At 28.9% G+C, this 20,427-nt stretch overlaps 1 protein-coding gene across 1 annotated transcript in view; it reads left to right on the forward strand.

Annotated features, from left to right (window-relative positions):
- Positions 1–581: 581 nt before the first annotated feature.
- The window catches only part of LOC129984054 (calcium/calmodulin-dependent protein kinase kinase 2-like), a 212,268-nt gene continuing 192,422 nt past the window's right edge, over positions 582–20,427 (forward strand). The window contains exon 1 of the mRNA XM_056093823.1: positions 582–816. Coding sequence (XP_055949798.1) covers positions 798–816 — 19 coding nt within the window. The 5' untranslated portion in view covers positions 582–797. The remainder of the gene's footprint in view (positions 817–20,427) is intronic.

Consider the following 20,427-nt stretch of genomic DNA (forward strand, 5'->3'; position numbering starts at 1 on the left):
TGTGTGCATTTTTTTTTTTTTTTTTTTTTTTTTTTAGTTTCTGCTTCAAAATGATTGAAATAACAGAAAAAATATAAAGTAAATGACGCAATGATATTCAGGTAATGCTTATCCCACAGATTATTTAAGATATTATGTACAGGATTTTACAATATGTATATTATCTAAATAATGGTTATCAGTTTCATAATTTTTTCTATCGCAAAGAATAAAGAGCAGTACTCATTTAGATAATGAACACCAAATATTAGAAAATTAAAGAATAAACACAACGATAAAAGATTGCATTGTGTTCCAAAACAAAGCATACTTCATTCCTATTTTCTCTGATATTTTATTGATACAAATTTCTTACGCATCGATTCTATTTCTAAAACTATCAATCAATATTTATCCATTCAGATAAAAGGCAACATATACACATAAATAAGTAAACACGCCCGATCCACTTACCACATAAACATTGCACAATTGTTCATTGTACTCCCGATCACTGATTTGGCGCAGTTTCGACAAGCGATCAGTCGCCAAGCGCCAGCAAACTTCCTTCAAGAGAGCCAAAAGCTGACCTGGTTCAACTTTCTTATCAGTAGCTCAGTTCGTGTTTTGGAAACCAGTCGTCACGTGACACGGGCTTGAGGTTCTCTCTCTCTTGCCTCCTTTTCCGAACTGAAGGAACGGTTTTTCTTTAAAAAGAAAATCCCCCTCCTTTTGCTGTCGCTTTGTTCTGCCCTGAGCGGAACTTTTCTACAATTGATCGATGAATGATTTTCTTGGCTGCTTAATTGAACCTGAAGATGACAGCTGAGCCAAACGGTGAGTGTGATTCTATAGCGTTTTTCTCTCTCTGTTTTGGAAAAGTTTTCGAATGTTTGATATAGTGCGGGGGTGGAATGATGATGATGAGAAGAATTGCGCAATAGTTGAATTGTATCTAAAAAATGCACTGCTAATAATTGTTTATGCAATAGTTATGAAATAGTAAATAAATAATTTCGATATAAAATGATTTTTTTTGCTTTTTTTTCAGAAATTTTTATTTAATTACGTATTAACAGAAAAGGGAAGGTAAAAAAGCATTAATATAAAAAAAAACGTTTTCATAAAAATACTAATGTATTAAATTCTAATTTCCAATAAATTCTACATAAGATTCAGTTATGGACATAGATTTTTTGAAGTATAATATAATCTTCTTTTTCTATTTTGCTGAATAAAAGTATTTTATTCGAAAAAAAATATGTAAGTATTTCAAGAATATTTTAAGTTTATGTGAAAGAATGTGCTCCTATTTAAAATATATATAAAATTGCGTCTATTTTCTGCTATTCAAACCTATTGGGCATACTTCTATTTTTGTAACAGATTTTGATAATATGATTGATTAGACAACTTAACTGTCATATATAAGACAAAATATGTTTTCTGATGACTTCAAATTTTCTTAATATACATTTTGAGATTCGATTCAATTCATTCAAATACATCTATATATTTTTTTTTCTTAAATTTCTCTGATCTTAAGCAAAATTAACAGTTTATTTGCATAATAATAATATGACCTGTTTTTTTTTTTAATATTATGATTTATACTTCTTTAAAATTAAGTGATGCCACAATTTGTAGAAATTTTAATGCTTTGAACAGTGATGAACAAATTATATAAATTTTATTCATTTGAAATGGTAATTATACTTTCTAAAAGTGAAACATAAAATATATTATCCTCAAACCAGGGTACTTATTCTTAAAAATTTGCATATAAATTTCTCATAAAATTTCGCTGGAGGATAGATACTTTGTAGCTAATGTACCAAAACTGAAAATAATACAATAATATACGAGTGTTGATATTCGATAGTAAATGACCCGGAAGTATTTTAACTAGCACTTAACGAACTGAAGTAGTAAGTTAAATGTCATCCTGTTTGATAATCCTGCTGTTTTCGCTTATCGCATCACAGCGGGAAACACCTGTGTGATGCCCGCCGGAAAGATCATCTCCGTAACCTACTTTCTTCAAGTTCTTCGATTAATTAAACGTCCGTTAAGCGCTAATATATCTTTTGGTCCATTACTGGAGAATCTAATTTTCTTTCTTTCTTTTCTTTTTTCTGCTCGTAAAATTCGTTCGAACTTCTTTTTTTTCTCCTAGTGTTATCGTGTGGTACTGACAGCTGCTGTTTTCATTTATCGTTTGCTAATAACAAAGAACATAAAGCAAGAGTTGCGATAAAAATTGTATTGCTGCTTAAAATTAGTTGAAACGCTCAGTTTTAAATAATTAAAATCAATTTATTTGTGGAAATGTAGAAATGAATTTTTTTATCCGAAATTTTTCAAATTCATAATATATTTATTATCCACAGAATTTTAGAAATTGTATAGTAGAAAAATATTTGTTCGCTTAAAAATGTGCTTACCCGAAACGGGGCATAAAATTATTGTGCATTTAAATATTAAAGAAAAGCTTTATCATTTCGTTATTTAATTTATAACGGAAAACAGAGTGTTTTCATTTATGAGTTATTGTATTACATAGTAATTTTTTCAGTGCATGCGTTCAGTGTTCGTTTTAAAATGAGCTTTTTATTCGTCAGACATTCGTTTTACATTTTTGCTTGAATTCTTTTTAAAACAATCTACTATTGTTAGAATATTGGAGTTCTGTTTCCTATCACAAGCTCTTATTTTGTTTCGGCATCCATGTTGTTTGTTTCGGAAACTGAATGTAATTATACATCCATTTAATTTCCTCCATTGAATTTTAAATACTTGATTGTTTATAAAAATATATTGGTTCCTTGAAAACTTATTACAATATGTTGCTTGAAACATTTTCTTCGATTTCCATCGAATGTTTCTGCAGTTTATGAATATAAAATTGAATATCCATTTGTTTGTTTGATCTTTATACATCTTAACCAGTTAAATGTTTCGATCTCTTCGGAAAATACGTATCTAAGTTGTGTCAGAAAAATTTAACTATATGTACTATTTATTACTCCTGACGAATAAATAGCGCAAAATGTTGCACTTTTTCCATGACGAGTATGCTCGTCAAAAACATTTAACCTGTTAATGGAATCGGAACAAAATTTGGCACACATGTTCCTTAACACCTAGAAGGATTAACTGCACTATTAAAAAAATTCTACGGTTCTTAAAAGGGGTGAAATGGGGATAGAATAATTGATTTAAAGTTTTCCCATCATAGTTTTAACATCATCCAAAAATTAAAAAAAAATAGCTTCTCAGTGACCGAATTTGATTTCTCTACGACTATTTCTCTAATTTGAATCAATTTTTTTTTGTGCGATAATACTATTTAGATTAGAGTTTGAGGGTTTTTTTTTTAACAACTTAAGTTTTTGAATATAACAATTCAAAAACTGTTCGACCTAATGTGGTATATATTGTATACGATTACAAGTATACGATTAGCGTATATATCGTATACTTGTAATCATTTGAAGCACATATTTCTTCCAATAAATTAGAAGCAAAGATTTCTTTCGTTATATTGTAGAAACGTTATCTTTTGGATGCGGATTAATATTGCTTGAAAACCTTGAATATCAACTAAAGTTGCAGGATTTTATTTTTTCACCTTTGACTAGCGCTCTTTTGAAAGATTTACGCAGTTGGGAGAACACACTTCAATGTTAGCTTCTTCAAAGTATAAGTAGCCTCGTGCAAGCAGATGTTTCTTCTTGACACACGTCTAAGAATAAACAAAAGGGTGTGTTTAGTGATGTCAGCCTTTACGATGAAACGCATGGTAAGTGCTAACGTTAACAAGGTAAATGTTGAGTGATTCAATATCGCAGGAAAAATGATTTTAATGCAGCAAGGATATGGAAACAGAGATAGAAAGAAATGTGCTTTATCATATTAAAATGCATCTCTTTGATGCATAGGAAATATTGTGAACTGAGTATCAGAAATTCATTATGTAATGTAACGTGAAGCTATGGTTCGCCAAGGAGGCAAATTTGTACACAGTGATTAAAATAAATATTCTCTGAAATTGCTTTGTTTGCTATTATGATGAATATATGGAAATAACAAAAAATAAAATATGTAGTTGTTTCATAAACCAAACTCTATAGAAAATTTTACTCTGTTCTCTTCCATACCTGCTGTTTCCCAATTTTTACTGCTTATTGCTAAAAAAAAGCACGTGTCACTATCTATGTTTTTACTTCTGCAATTGGTGATATGCAGTGAGTGCGAAGATAAGCTTTTACGGAGTTCTACGTTTAGCGTGTCTTTCTTTTAACTAATCTTTTGTATAGTTGGTTTTTTGATATTCTTTTAGAATCGTAATATTTTGTTTTGAGAAAGTGTAATTTTTCTACTTATTGCTTAGCGTAAAATAAATATATCTTCTTACATCTTTCATTTCTTTCTTATTTTCATGAAACCAAAGCTGATTGGAGCATATGCAAAACCTTGCAGTGTTTTTGTATTTGAAAACAGCAGTGTTATTTTTTACTTTTTTGTATAAGAAAATAAAGTTTTATAATCGTTAAAAATTTTGAACTTGGAATTTCGGCGAATTTCCATGTTTCAGATCTCCTGCGTCCCTAAAATACATTTTTGGAATTATGTCTTCTATCTGAATACTGTTTTTAATTTGATACAATATGGTCAGCATTTTAGCCCTAACACCAAATCGCCAAAAAAAAATTTTTTTTGAGTTAAAAGAATAAAATTTTGCATGTGGTGTCATACCAAATTTTAAAATTTCCATCGAATTTTGATTGAAATCCATTCTCAGGAAATTTATCTGTTATATCTCCAAATACAAAAGAATACAATAATTACAAAACGCAAAGAGCTGGATAAAGATATTTAATATACAGTTTAAGCAAATAATATATTGATCAGCATCAAATTTTGAATCAAATTCGTCTACGGGTTGAACCATCTGTCTGTCTGTATATTGCGTGAATGTAATGATTAACTGACGAATGTAACGACCTAGATAAATGAAATTTGGCATTTCATCTAGCGAAAAAAATTGTAGTTATCTGTCAAATTTTGGTTTCAATTGGTCGGAAAAAGAACCATCAAAATACATAGTCTTTTGGCTTGAGTGCGGGATTCAAAATCTAAAATTTGGCGTACTTATAATCTTTTAGACTTTTACTGTGAGGTTGGTGGGGAAACTTTCAAAACACCTTTAATAGGGAGTAGGCAAGAAAGTTCAGGAGAGACTACTTCAGTTGCTTTTCTTGGCTTTTGTTTACTTACACTTCGATTGCATGATATGTGAAATTGGCACGTGCGCAAATACCAACCGTTTGATCATGTGACTTCCGCTTTTTTCTTTTTGTTTTTTTCATAAGACGACTTTACAAGAGCCTAAGTAATTATTCCTTTCTCAAATTTATATTAATTAAAGGAACTGTAGTTTTCTTCAAATGTTCTTTGATCAAATAATATTCCAGTACTTTTTTAAAAACATTTTCTCTCAAATTAAATTCGGAAAATCAAGAATTTTCTCTTCTAAACCGGGGCCAACCCTATTTTCTCAAAATATGGCACAAAGAATCGAAACTCTGGAACTACCCCGTCTGGTACTGAACGTTTAATCATTTTAATAAGAGTAACAAATATCTTTTTTAACGTTTTATCTTTTGAAATATGTGGCAATGCATGAGGTCTTGCAAACGATTTATTATTCCACAGTTAAAGAAAAACAATAACTACTACATTACATTACGTTTATCGTAAAGAATCCTCATTTGACAGAATGAATGATATTAATTAGGAAATACTACTCTTACGTAGCGAGTTCAAACATAAACAAGTAATGTTTCCCACTCATTTGAGTCAACTTCCTTCTTCTTTCAGTGGCAATAAGTTATTTGAAAGAATTTTGCTAAAGAGATAAACTGTGTGAGTTATTGAAGAAGTAATAGGTTATGGGTTATAGAATGGGATCCAAGAGATATAAAAATCTTTGTTGCATACATATTAAATTATGGCATATTGTTCAATTAGTGTTGAAATTCCTATTTTCTTTATTTAAGTTCATGTTTTAGTTTTTCTTATTTTTACTCAAACATTTTAAAAGGATTGTGGCCTTTGTCCGTGTCTGGCTACGTTTTATTTAATACTAGCCGCCTTTGGCGACCAGCCGGTTCGCCAATCTTAATGTTCGTTAAAATTTTAATAATTAAATATTTTATGCAATTCCAACTTTAATAGATTCTTCAGGAAAATATTTTAAAACTTCAAATTTTGATAGTCATATAATTCATTCATAATATTATAAAGGCCTTCAGTCATAACGTGATATGTATCTCTCTAATTTTCTGTTACCCCTCGTAGAATTTATGCTTTAAATTAAAGTGTAAATGATTAATCTGCAATTAATATAATAATATTTTTTACTGAAACAAAGCATTTTTTTTAATAATATGATTACTGATAATAGAGTCACTGAGCGTTTAAGCTTTATGGGCACTAAAGAATATCTTTCTTAATTTATGTAATATCTCAAGAATTTGTCAACAAAATTTCTCAGATTCATCAAGAACAGATTGATTAATTAACAATGTTTAATTTTAAATGCATCAAACACTAAGAAAATAAAATAAAATGAATCATTTAAAATAATTGGTCTAAAACAGGTTTAAAAAAAGTACTTAAAAAACGATGGACTTAAAACTATAAGCATATACAAAAAAATATATAACTAACATAAATACAATTTAATTACAAAAGCATGCAACTAACCTAAAAATAATTTAAATCATACGTTGATAGTGGTTGTCATGACAACAATCAGAACAATGCGCATGCGTGAAGTTTCTTCGCCAGTTAGGTAACGCAAATACGTGAATTTTTCTACGCCAGTTGGGGTAACGCTATGCAGATTAGACATTTTTAATTTCCTTTATTCTGTGTTATTTTAATTCAAAAGTACTTCAGAATGAATCTGAAACATGGATTAATTAACAATGTTTAATTTTAAATGCATCAAACATTAAGAAAATAAACAGAATCGTTTGAAATAATCCGCCGAAAAATATTAACCCTAGCCTCATTACTGTTGGGAGAAAAAGTCTTACTCATTTGGAGGTGGGGAAAATGGAAGATTATTTTGGCGCAAAAGTTGGCGGTGGGAAAAATGGAAGATTTTTTTGGCGGGAAAGTTAGTTTTTAATTAATAATTAAAATTCTAATTAAAATTTCAAAAAAAGGGACCCCAGGTGCACATTCCCGACCTCTAAGGTATACATGTACCAAATTTGATAGCTGTATGTCAAATGACCTTGCCTGTAGAGCGCCTACACACACACACACACACACACACACACACACACACACACACACACACACACACACACACACACACACACATTGAGCTTTATTATAAGTATAGATGTTTTCATTTAACAAGGCATACTATTAGACTTAGTTTCCAAATTACACTTTTATAAGCTTCGGAAGTTGAAAATGTGCATCTCTAAGCGACTTTTCATATTTTAATTAATTGAAAAGTAAGCGAAATCTTGATGTTTCCCACCGTATGTGTCGAAAGGATTAAGCACACGAATCGGTTTTGCACCATTTTTAAATTCCAAAATATTATCTTTTCATTGATACAAATTTATTTGCTGAACAGTTTTTTTAATTAAATTTTAAAAAGACTTTTTTAAATTATTTTACGATACTTTTCATTGTCATAAAAAAATTGAAACTGTTGTTACAGATATTTCTTCCTGCATTTCTGCATGCATCCCTTTGTTGATGAGTTATATAAAGAAACCCGACCAATCGATAATGAATAGATTAAGACATGAATATACATCGCATGTTTTCACAATACGTATGTTTCTGCTTAGTGTATGTTTTGAATAATTCACTTGCAATTTTATTATTTCGCAAATAATCAATGAAAAAATCTTAATTTCGTCTTTATCTTAAATTGGTTTCAATTACAAAGTTTTATATCGATTGAAGTTTCATCATTTCCATTACTAATTCAAATTCAAATTTCAGATAAGTCGCTAGAATTGATAGCACATTTTAAAGAATTTGTAAAGCGACTAAAAACTATGTGATTTATGTTTATCAAAATTTGAAATTTAAAAATGTATTGCTGGAGAAATTGTTAAAAAAAAAAGGCAAAACACGATAAACGTTTGATTGGAAATTTTAGCAATCATTTATCTTGCGAACCAACAAGTCGCCAAATACGGCTAGTGTACACTATTTCTCAAAAAGGAAATTACTGTTTGAACTGTATGAAACAGTTATTTAGAGTTATTGAAGTGACTAAGACTGGTATAAATCAGATTCTTTACCGCTGAGTTAGATCACTTTAAAATTTTTCAATGTTATTTATTTTTATTAACTTTAAAATTTTGCATTGTTATTTATTTTTATTTTATTCCGTTATTGTTTAAATTAATTAATATTTTTAAATCGTTTGCTGATATATTACAAACGATGTAATTGGGATAGAAAATATTATTAAAGAGCTATCGCTTTTAAATAAGAAATAAAATAAAATATATATGTCTGCCATTTAAGGTTTAAAATAAAATGATCATATTTGTTAGGCATTTATCCGTTGCGGTCAGACAAAAAGAAATATCACGTGATATATTGCAATATTATTGTTATTTTGATTCTACCAGCAATGTCAACCTAAATCTTCGTATTGTTTTAATAACTTTCGAAAAATTTGAATAATCCTTTAAAAATTTGTCTCTTATGCATAGTGAAAATAGAACAGAAGAATTATCGTATTTAAAAGTTTTAAGTAATTCAGTCAAGTGAATAATATATATTATTCCAAAAAAATTTCATATGACCTACTGAAAATGTATTTGACTTTGTAAAGACAGAGCATAGATTTTTTAACTCATGATTGTTTGTCTCATCATGTAAAGTAAAGTTAACAGAAAAAATACAAAATGCATTAGAGATTTAGTAATAGGTAAAAACATCTCTCAGAAAGCACCGTTCCTCAAATTAAAAAAAAAAATCTTTTTTAACTGAAAAATTTCTGGCAAATTTTTGACGATTATCTTTTGCAAGAAAAGGGGACACCAAATATAATTAATAGTTCTAATGAATAATTGTTTAAATTAAAATTTTAATTTTATGATTTAAGTATAAGTAAATTAATTGACCATTAATACCTTTGCGCCTTTTTTGGTGCTTTTTACTTATGGGGTTAGTGAAAAAAACAGGGATTTTTCGTTATATAATGAATTTCTTTTTTAAATAAGGAAAAGAAAGATTTCTTCTTTTATTAGAAATCTTTTAAATAAGGAAAGAATAAAGGATAAAGCTTTCCAAATGTTTACAGCTTCCTAAATCTAAGAACAAATTAGTATAAATAATAATAAATGAATGTTTGTCAAATTAAAAGAGGAACAATGCAAACAAATTAAAAAAAAAAAACTGAGAAAATCACAGATTTATTTTCAACTTTTAAGAGTCGTATAATAGGAGAAAATACCTAATTTGATCAAATTTTTGAAAGAACAATTCAGTTGAAACTTTAAAAAATAATTGAAAGTCAGTCATTAAATTCTTTATTTATTTATAACTAATTTTTAAAGTAATATATTTTCAACAAAATATATTACTTTAAAAATGTCATTTATAAAAAATAACCCAAAGACTATTTTGCTATAATACTATTAAAAATTATTAGTTATTTCGTAAAAATGCATAATCTAATTTTATTTAAGTAATTGAAGTATTAGTAGATTGAAGTCCTAAGTATTGAACCTTCTAATGAGAGCAACGAAAAACATCATCATATTTCTTTTTTTATTAACATTATTAATTATATATACGTCGCATAAAACTTTATTATGCCTTTTGATTTATAGTCGTATGTTTGGTGTCGAAATGAGCAACAATAACAACAAACAAACAAAAAACTATTCTCTGTATTATGAGATGAGCAGCTGGTTTCTGCCTTTTGATTTATAGTCAAATGTTTGGTGTCGAAATGAACAACAATAACAAAAAACTACTCTCTATATTATGAGATGAGCAGCTGGTTTCTGTCATGTCTGACGAACGTTTCATCGAAGACAGGACGGTATTTTGGATTTTTAAATATAGTATATATCAAACATCGTTTCCTCACATTTTCATTGGTTATCATTTATTTTAAAAATCAAAACAATTTTAATAAAGGCTTTTTCCGCAAAGAAAGATTCATAGATTTAATACTTATATTTGTGTTTCCCCTTCAAAAGTTTTATCTCTGAATAATTTCCATACATGTGTACATTTCATTTTAAATCGAAAATTGAAATTCTTGGTCATTTTTCAGCTGATTACTATTTATTTTAGTTTGTTCCATATTATTCTTATATCTTGGATATGGAAAGTTCAATTGCTTTTTCTGTTTCGTTGTTTTGAAATATATGGAATATTCTTTAGTATTATTATCGTCTGTTCAATCTGAAAAAAAAATAATAAGAAAAAAAAACTTAGGAAAATTCTATTTTAATAATTCTATATTAATTGATGTCGGTCTAGATTTTATAGTTAAAGTTTTGTATAAAGCACAATGCTTTTTGATTTTACTTTCTATTCACAGAATTTCCCTCTATTTTATACTTTAATTTAAGAGCTTACTGTTACAGTTGCATTAAAAAGATCACTACGGGTAAGAAAGAAATAAGCAGTATCGGAAATTTATCAATTTAAGATAATAATACTCCACGCAACATGGTTTTCAATAAATAGTGTGGCTAAAATTTCCAAATATCGATACGGAACATTTAAGTGTTAAATAAATAAAAAGATCCTTAAAGTGACAAGTAAGTGCCTTATCTTTCTTTGATAAAAAACATCTATAAAATTAAAGAATCTTATAAAATTTAATATGCAGAATTATAAAAAAAAATATTTCTAGATCGATCATAATTCATAACTATAGCTTTTTCTTGCTTCACATATTTATAAAATCGGGTTGAAAATATTTTAAAATTATAATGACAAATTAAAGTTATATCTATTTATCTACTTTATTTATCTCTGTAATTCCAACCTGTTTCTTTTGTCTGACCATTGAGTTCATATTCGGAAAATATTTTTTCCACATTTGTATTGGGAATTGAGATGGCAAATAATTATTTCCTTATTTTAGGTAAGAATTCTGATAAATATAATTTGTATCTGAAAAAAATTGAGCAGTTTCTCTTCCATGCACAGTTTTGTTGTTGCTTCATAATTTTAGTTGATATTATTTGTTTTGTAAATATTCTTTTAAATCTACAAAATGATTAGCCGGTATCTCAGTATTGAAATATTGTTGTTTTGTGCAGTTTAGAGAATAAACGAAACATAATAAAATACTTGATTAAGTAGTGAATTACGGTAGCAATCCAGTATATGCGGGTCGTATGGCTATACAATATGTATTCCACAATGTGGGACTTTCTAACTATATTGTGTATGGGTTTTTGTATATGAAGTCAATGTTACATATATATATATCTTCCATATTCAATTTTGTAGTTGCTTTGCAGTTTTGATTGGTATTATTTTTCTCTTTCTTTCCTGTTTATAATCTTTTAAATGCACCAAATAATTGAACGGAATCTTAGTATTCAAAATATCGATGCTTAACTACGAAATTTAGGGAAAAGAAAAAAAAACGGAAAATCGGTAATAGATGCGATTGAGTAGTAAAATACTTTGACAATTCCGTACATGTGAGTCGTATGACAACTTTACTTATATATTTTCGCAAAGTGCGGGATTTTTTTAACCACATTATGTATGGGTCTCTCTGTATATGCAGTCAGTGTTATACATGCATACACACTAGGTGCTATACATGTATATATGCAGTCAGTGTTATACATGTATGCACACTAGGTGCTATACATGTATATGCAGTCAGTGTTATACATGCATATGCACTTATTGCTATACATGTATATGCAGTCAGTGTTATACATACATATGCACTTATTGCTATACATGTATATGTAGTCAGTGTTATACATGCATATGCACTTATTGCTATACATGTATATGCAGTCAGTGTTATACATGCATATGCACTTATTGCTATACATGTATATGCAGTCAGTGTTATACATGCATATGCACTTATTGCTATACATGTATATGCAGTCAGTGTTATACATGCATATGCACTTATTGCTATACATGTATATGCAGTCAGTGTATGTATATATACATGCACTTATTGCTATACATGTATATGCAGTCAGTGTATGTATATATACATGCACTTATTGCTATACATGTATATGCAGTCAGTTTTAAACATGCATATGCAGTCAGTGTTATACATGCATACGCACTCGGTGTTATACATGCATACGCACTCGGTGTTATACATGCATACGCACTCGGTGTTATACATGCATACGCACTCGGTGTTATACATGCATACGCACTCGGTGTTATACATGCATACGCACTCGGTGTTATTACATGCATATTCAATCGGTGTTATACATGCATATGCACTCGGTGTTAAACATGTATATTCAGTCAGTTTTATACATGTGTACGCAGTCAGTGTTATACATGATAGCCTAAAAATTTCTTGTAAAGATATAAATCTCTTATTTTTCTAATCAGAAAATCAATTTAGAATAAATTCTAAGCAATCCAAAAAATGTACTCCAATCCATTCCAATCCTATGTTAATTTCAATTACATAATTTCTTTAGTACTGGTCATCGTTAACTTCTCCCTTTGCTCTTAATTTTAAGTTCCAACAAGGCAAATAAATTTCAACTAGCAAACTAGACAAAAAAATCAAACAAATCAATCCGCTATTCCTATGATCTTACTGAAACAGTTGCTGAAACTCGCATCAAATACATCGAACTGATATCCTTCTGATGTTTGTGGTAGAGCAACAAATTGTGGCGTTGCGTTATTGTTGCCATTATCGAGGGAAGTGGGCGTTGTTTCATTCGAAATGAAGCATACACGAGCGTGATATGTCGTCCCCGGAGTAATGTAGCCATACAAACAGTTCGAAGTAGACAAGGCCGCGACATTCGTGAGGCAAATAGAGGGCAACGTTCTCGTCCTTCACCGGTCGGCAATTTGACCCAATTGGGTTTCCCTTGCATATTCACGGAGGCCCGTATATGTTCAGTCGGAGGAGTTCGGAACTTGTTTCTTTGGCAAATTATAGGTTTCTTTTAATGTAAACACTTTCCTAAAGAGGTGGTAGAAACTGCTAAACAACACTATTTCTTTTAGTTTTCATTGGTGTTAATGAAGCCTGTTATGTTTGGTACAAATTGTCTTAAGTTGCTTGGCAATACAAAGAGACTTTGACTTTTTATTTTTTTTTAAATTCGAATTAATTTCTTAAATAGTCTTATTTGAGTTTAGTTATGTATGTTTGTAATGCCATTTTGAAATCTGAATTAAATTCTAATTAATTTCGTAATGTTTATCCTAAATTAGTCGATGTCAACTTAATTATAAAATGTTTTCTTATTTCCTGATCCAGTTCCCACTTTTTATTTAATTACTTTTAATACGTGCTCTAGAAAATGACGACTATTCATTTTCTCAGTCACCGATCGAAGGGATAAAAACCCATAATGCTTACGACATTCTTCTAAATATACTTAAGATTCTCTTGTCTAAATCGACGTGGCAAAGAAATCCTTATTAGAATCTCATAGTAAAATCACTGAAGGGACAAATTTCCGTGTCTTTTGTTCTTGTATAGAGATGCATATTGACTAATCTCCTATCGTTTTTTCTCTGTACATATGACTCTCGTGGTAAAATAAATCGGAGTTAAAATTAATTTTAAAAGTTTCTTCTTTTCGACCATGTACCTGCTAATATATATATATATAATATAATATGTGTGTAATGATATTTTAAAATTTAATTTAAACTTAATTAATTTCCTAATTTTTAGCTTAATTTAACCCATATTAACTTCATTCTAAAATATTTTTTTATTTTCTGATCCCATTCAACTTTTTTTATTTAATTAATTTAGCATGAGTTCTAAAATTGCTGAATCGGCCGAAAGCCGATACTTTCCCACACTCCGAGTGAAGGGATAAAATATTGCTGATTTAAACAAATTCCACTAAAAAATCACTGCGTCTCCCTTACTTATGATTGAGACGTGTTAGAAATTCCTATTAAAATCTCATTATACATTTTCACAGGAATAAAATTTTCATTGGCTTTTCCGCATTTCGTGCTGTCTTTCTGTGTTGTGCTCGTCGCTTCTGCTTGTGCAAAAAATCATGGCTCCCGGGACGGAAATAAAACAAAGTTTAAAAAAATCAAAAGTCTCTTCACTGTCTTCAAAACTGTTTTCTGCTTCAAAAATTATGCATACATTTTATATATATATATATATATATATATATATATATATAATATGTAAGCAAATTTGAATCCTGTCGGCTTTTTAATATGTAATATTATTTGTTGTTAAGCATGATGCAGTTATGACCAGCAGTGAAGAGACTTTTTATCTTTTTAAATTTCTTTTTAATCCATCGGGAAAGCATAATTATTTACAAGCAGAGACGCGGACAAGACGTCCGCTACAGTGCAGTACAATAGCCGAAGCGGGGAAAAAAGGGCCGAAATAAATTATCCCTCGCCTTATATAACCTTACATTTTGATAGGGAAAATATTTCTTCATAGTGCTAATACATTAATAAGATTCTGATGCATGTCAATCACATGTAAGGGAAACACAGGGATCTTTTAAGAAAGAATGTGCTTACTGGACATTTTTACCCCTTCACGCCGAGTTTGTGAAAATATCGGCGTTCAGCTGACTAAGCATTTTTATAAAGCTTCTCTTGAATTAATTAAGTAGAGAAAATGGAATTGTATCACGAAATAAGAGAATGAACTCACTATGGGCTAAATTAAGATAAAATCTTAGAAATTAATGAAATTGAAATTAGAGTTAAAATATCATTACATATATATATATATATATATCCAAATTAGAAATAAATAAATTTTAAGTTTAAAAGCAAAAGAATTAAATGAATAAAATTGTATAAAAACCAAGGAATGAAGAATCTGGCCTGAAGACTTCATCAAGGATCACCCTCAGGCGGGGATTCAAACGAGAGGTTATTTTCTCCGAGATGTCTGACTTTCGTCCAAGTATTGACTCCTCGAGGCGCGAAAATCCCAAGGAATTGAGATTTTTGAAGACAGAAATGGATATCAATAAAGCAATGACAATAAATTACACAAAATAATAAGCAAAATATTATTTCAAAATTCAAATCTAAGCAAAACCATAACAAAAACACTAATGGCTATTTTCAAACTGTAAAACCAAATAACATCAATAAAATGTAAAAGCAAAGAACATATCAATGGAATGCAAAAAATAATCCAAAAGATTTTATAAAGAAAATTAAACTTATCTCTGCGGACATTTACACACATATATACATGTATATTGCTTTTGTAGAAAAATGGACGTGTTTTAGAGAGAAAGGATAGATAGTGATGTATAAATTTAAAGGGTTGGCAAGGAATTTTTGATTTTGTGTATTGTTTTATTGAGAAATCTAGTTTTATATCATGGTAATTTCAAACTGATAAACTGGTTTCATGAATTTTTGTTATTTTGTACAAAGTCAAGAATCTCTCTGATTTTTTTTTTCAAAGCGCAAACAATTTTTCTTTATTCATTACCTTTCAGAACTAGATTATCCATATGTTCCATGTGTCAGACTGATCCATATTGTATGTTTTTTGTTAATATTGCAAGGACATCGAAAGTAAGAGATAAACTTTTGGATTTTTAAATATTCCACCGTTTTAAGTTATTTTTAATGCTTAAAGTACATTTTGAAGCTTAATCATACTTAAAAATTGATTCTTTAACCCTTTCTAGGGCCGCCGTGGGAAGTATGCTTCCCACCATATTTATCAATCTTTGTATGAATTTTTGTAGGTTGGCATAAGTTCTGACAATTTTTTTAGAAAGACAGAAACTTAGATGCTTCAGTTCTTTATCTCACACAAAAGAATGTGTCTTGTTTTGTCACTAAATTATTAATTAACTAAATTAAATTTATCTAATAAGCTAAATGAATCCCTTTTCTTATTCTAATTTCAAGTCTAAAAATATTTTAACATAATATGACTTGAAAAAAATGGCCCTTTAAGGGGTTAATATTGCAAGGACATCGAAAGTAAGAGAGAAACTTTAGGATTTTTAAATATTCCACCGTTTTAAGTCATTTTTAATGCTTAAATTACACTTTAAAGCTTAATCATATTAAAAAGAAAATTTTTTTAAATAGTAAAATGACTAAAAGTGTAATAATAAAGAAAGACTCTAAAAAATGCAATGATTTAAATTTTCATTCTCGGGATTCTTCCTATTTATTTTCTTATATACGAAATATAAAATATTTTAATCATCGAAAAATTTGAATTCGAGATTTTAACGAATATCCATATTCCAGAACTCTTTCAGCTCCCAAAACTCATTTTGGCATTACGTCTGTCTGTTTGCGAACGTAGTAGCTCAAAAGTGTTTTGAATTGAACAAATATAAATTGATTTCTAGACTTCAAACTAAATTTGTAGATTTCTATCAAATTTTGTCTGAAATTCATTTTGAAGGAGTCTGTTTATCTGGGAGTTCGAATACAAGTGAACTCGACAACTGTAAACCCTATATGGGTAAAATTTGGGACATGGATTTAGCATCTGAAATGTAGATTCTTATCACATTTTGAATCAAATTTGTCAGTATATTGACTGTCTGTCTGCTTCTACTTTCGCTTGCAAATAAACGCAATAAATCCTAAATGCAATGACTTAAATGAATGAAACGGATTATGATGTAACTACAATTGTAGTTTCGTGTAAAATTTTGATTATAATCGATCGGAAAAAGTCATCAAATATACATATTCGTTCGATTATGTAAAAATGAAATATTCAGACTAATGATATGTATTTCGTAATATATAATATACTATGATAATTAATATATGTATGCAAAAACATGTTTTAGCATATGCGTCACCGAATCGACGAAACTTTTTCTTTTTTTAAACTTTGATTTATTCCATCACGAGAGGAATATTATGTACAAGAAGCGATGATAAAACCGACATCCGTTTACATCGCGATACAAGAGCAACAGAGACTGACATTTTTCCCTTCAGTGATTGTACAATGAGATTTTTGAATAGACATTTCTTTGATTCGTGTAGATTTAGGAAAGGGAAAATTAGGTATCTTTAAAAGAATGTTACGTTAAGGATTTTTATTTCTTCACTTGGAGCGTGGGAAAATGCTGAATTCAGTAGTTTAATTGAGCTCGTGTAAAATTAATTAAATAAAAAGTGGAATTGGATTAGGAAATAAGAGAATATTTTAAAATGATGTTAATATGGGTTAAATTAAGATAAAAATTAGGAAATTAATTAGAATTTGAATTATATTTAAAAAATAGTATATATAATAATAATTTTATACTAGGCATCCGAGGCCGTACCTAATGTCCACAATTTTAGCGGGGAGATGGGTAACACGAAAGCAGAAACATCTTTTTTTAGAGAAGATGCAAGAAAGTTTCGGAGAGACCATTTCAGATAGTTTATAATTATTTTAATGTATCTCATTCATTTATTGCCCTATTTTCAAAAAACAGATTATTGAAAATAAACAGATGGTACAGAAAATAAACAGATGATTTGAAAGATATTATAAAACTATACTCGTTAAAATTATAGCGTTATAATGTAAAAGGCATTAAACTCATTTTTTGAAAAAAAAATTCTTTTATTGTTATGTAACCTCATATATGTGTTTTCTTGAGAGCACCCCAAAACTATTTTCTTAAGGCGCCACAATATGTGGCCAAACATGGTGGTAGTCTTAGAAGTGTTTCCAAAATATATTTCCCACTTCCACGCAATATACACGAAATTGGTCTGGGACTGCCCTTAAAAGATGTAAACAGAGATATAAATGTGTACGATTTATCCTCCGTTTTGCTCCAAACGGTCTGAAATGTCATCACTCTGATATTAATGGATAGAGTATTAGACTGTGAAAGAGAGGACATCTGCAATTCTAATCGCGGTCAAGGTCAGACATCGCAGACAAACATCTGATTACTTTAAGTGTAAAGTATTTGTTGCTGGGGTTTGTAAATAAACAAAATAATCTTTTTAATCGTAGAGATTTTAAATATTTATTCTAGGGCTTTAGATATTGAACTTTGCCAGATTTTGAAATGTGTTTTATTATTATTTTTCTTTCTATAAAAAAGACTTTGATCGAATATGTATTTTATTCGGTTAGAAGTTTAAAATATGTGATTTTATTAAAATTATGATTTAAAATGTTAAAATTAATTTTATATTTTTATAATTATATATATATATATATATATATATATATATATATATATATATATATATATATATAATTATTTTAATACTTAAATATTAAGATATTAAAATCAGTATAAAATGTGTGATAAAAAAAGCTGAAAAGATTATAAAAAAGTTGACAAAAAATACTAAAAATCTGTGGAAATCTGTTTTTAGAAAGAAATATAAATAAAAACCTAAAAGTAAAAAGCCTTCTGGTTAAGAAATTTACTAAAGGATGCGTTCAAAATTTTACAGATAACTTAAGATAACTTGCTCCTAAATGAAAAATAAACTGTATTTTGTTTTACTTTTTAATAATGTGATTTAACTTGATATTTTCAATTTCTCCGCTTTATGTAGCATTAAAACATTTGCAAATGTTTTGAAACAAATTGCTTATTATGTAGTGCAGAAATTGCAGAACATATTGAGGAATTATTTTACTAAACTGTAACAATAATATGTGCAGGATTTTAAGTGATGATTTAAGTTTGTAAGCAAATTCCTTCGAAATTTAAAAGTTAGAAAATAGTGATTAATGACGTAAAATAGCATTAAAACGCAAATTTTGTATTTATCAAAATGGGCAAATAACTTCCCAAAGAATGAACATAGAAATGAAAGCAGAACGATTTTTATAATGCAAATCATTAAATTCAGAATATTGATTTAAAAATATTTTATATTTTCGCCCAAATTCGAGTTTTTAACTTGGTTACTTATTTGTTGTAATCACTTCTTTAATGTTTAATGTTAAGGGAACATCCCAAGAAGAAGAATGCATTGAAGAAGTTGACGAGAGCTATGGAACCATCTGAACATTGAAACAATGAACATACATCTTTTATATCTGTTTTGTAAATTATTTAATTACTTTTTTGCAGTTTGAACACTCGTTTTTTCTCAAATCGATTTAAATTTATAAATCATTTAACCGATTTAAACTTTGGCTAGCTTTCAATCACAGAAAGGATTAGTAATTGTAGTTTTTTTAATAAATCCATAATTGTAAATTATGGATTTATTAAAACCATGAATATATATGGATTTATTAAATGGGTTTATTAAAACCATAAATATTTATAAATAAATTTCTATTATTGTAGTTTTAATATTATATATATTGAATGCGAGGAAACTCGTTCAATCCGAGACAATGCAAAAATAAATAAAATAAAATAAAAACCATGATTGGGTCAACTATTCTCTCAAACACCATTTTACTTTTGATTCAGTTACCAATTGCACAAACCTACTAGAAATGGGTTAGATTCCATAGATTTACTGTTAAGTTATCATTCACTAAAGTAGAAGCATATTCTGTATTCAAGGTGCACGTTTAATCGTATTTCGAAAGCCAGTTTTTAAGCCCCTGAACATAAACTTGCATTTAAAATTTAAAAAAAAAAGGCCTTTAAGTAACGTAAAAATTATATTTTATGTTTCAGTCATTAACTATTCTGGTTAAAAAAAGTTGCCAAACCTAAATTTTTATACAATCGTTTTCAGTTTGATCTTTGCACTAATCTCTATCTAATTTATTCACAGTTAACGGCTTCAAAAATGTAGATTGGTTGCGTCTGTAAATACCATCATTTCTCTGAAAGTTCAACCCATTGTCCATTTGTTTTTGAGTATTATTTTTGTTCTTTTCATTTAATTATTACTTTGATGAAACATTAAATATAGCTCTCCAGGATGTCACATTCTCTATGGAGATCCATGGATGATTTACCGTTTCTTTCTTTCTTTCTTTCCTCTTCTTTTCCTTCCGTCTGTACTCATCCAATTGGTTAGATAACTCAGAGTATTTGAGACACAATGGGCGCAGGATGACGTTATGTTATGTGAAATTAGTTATCTATACTTATAATAAAGCTCAATGTGTGTGTGTGTGTGTGTGTGTGTGTGTGTGTGTGTGTGTGTGTGTGTGTGTGTGTGTGTGTGTGTGTGTGTTGGCGCTCTACAGGCCAGACCGTTTGACAAACAGCTACCAAATTTGGTACATGTATACCTTGG

The sequence above is a fragment of the Argiope bruennichi genome, chromosome 9 (genome assembly GCF_947563725.1).
Source record: "Argiope bruennichi chromosome 9, qqArgBrue1.1, whole genome shotgun sequence".
Lineage (NCBI taxonomy): Eukaryota > Metazoa > Arthropoda > Arachnida > Araneae > Araneidae > Argiope > Argiope bruennichi.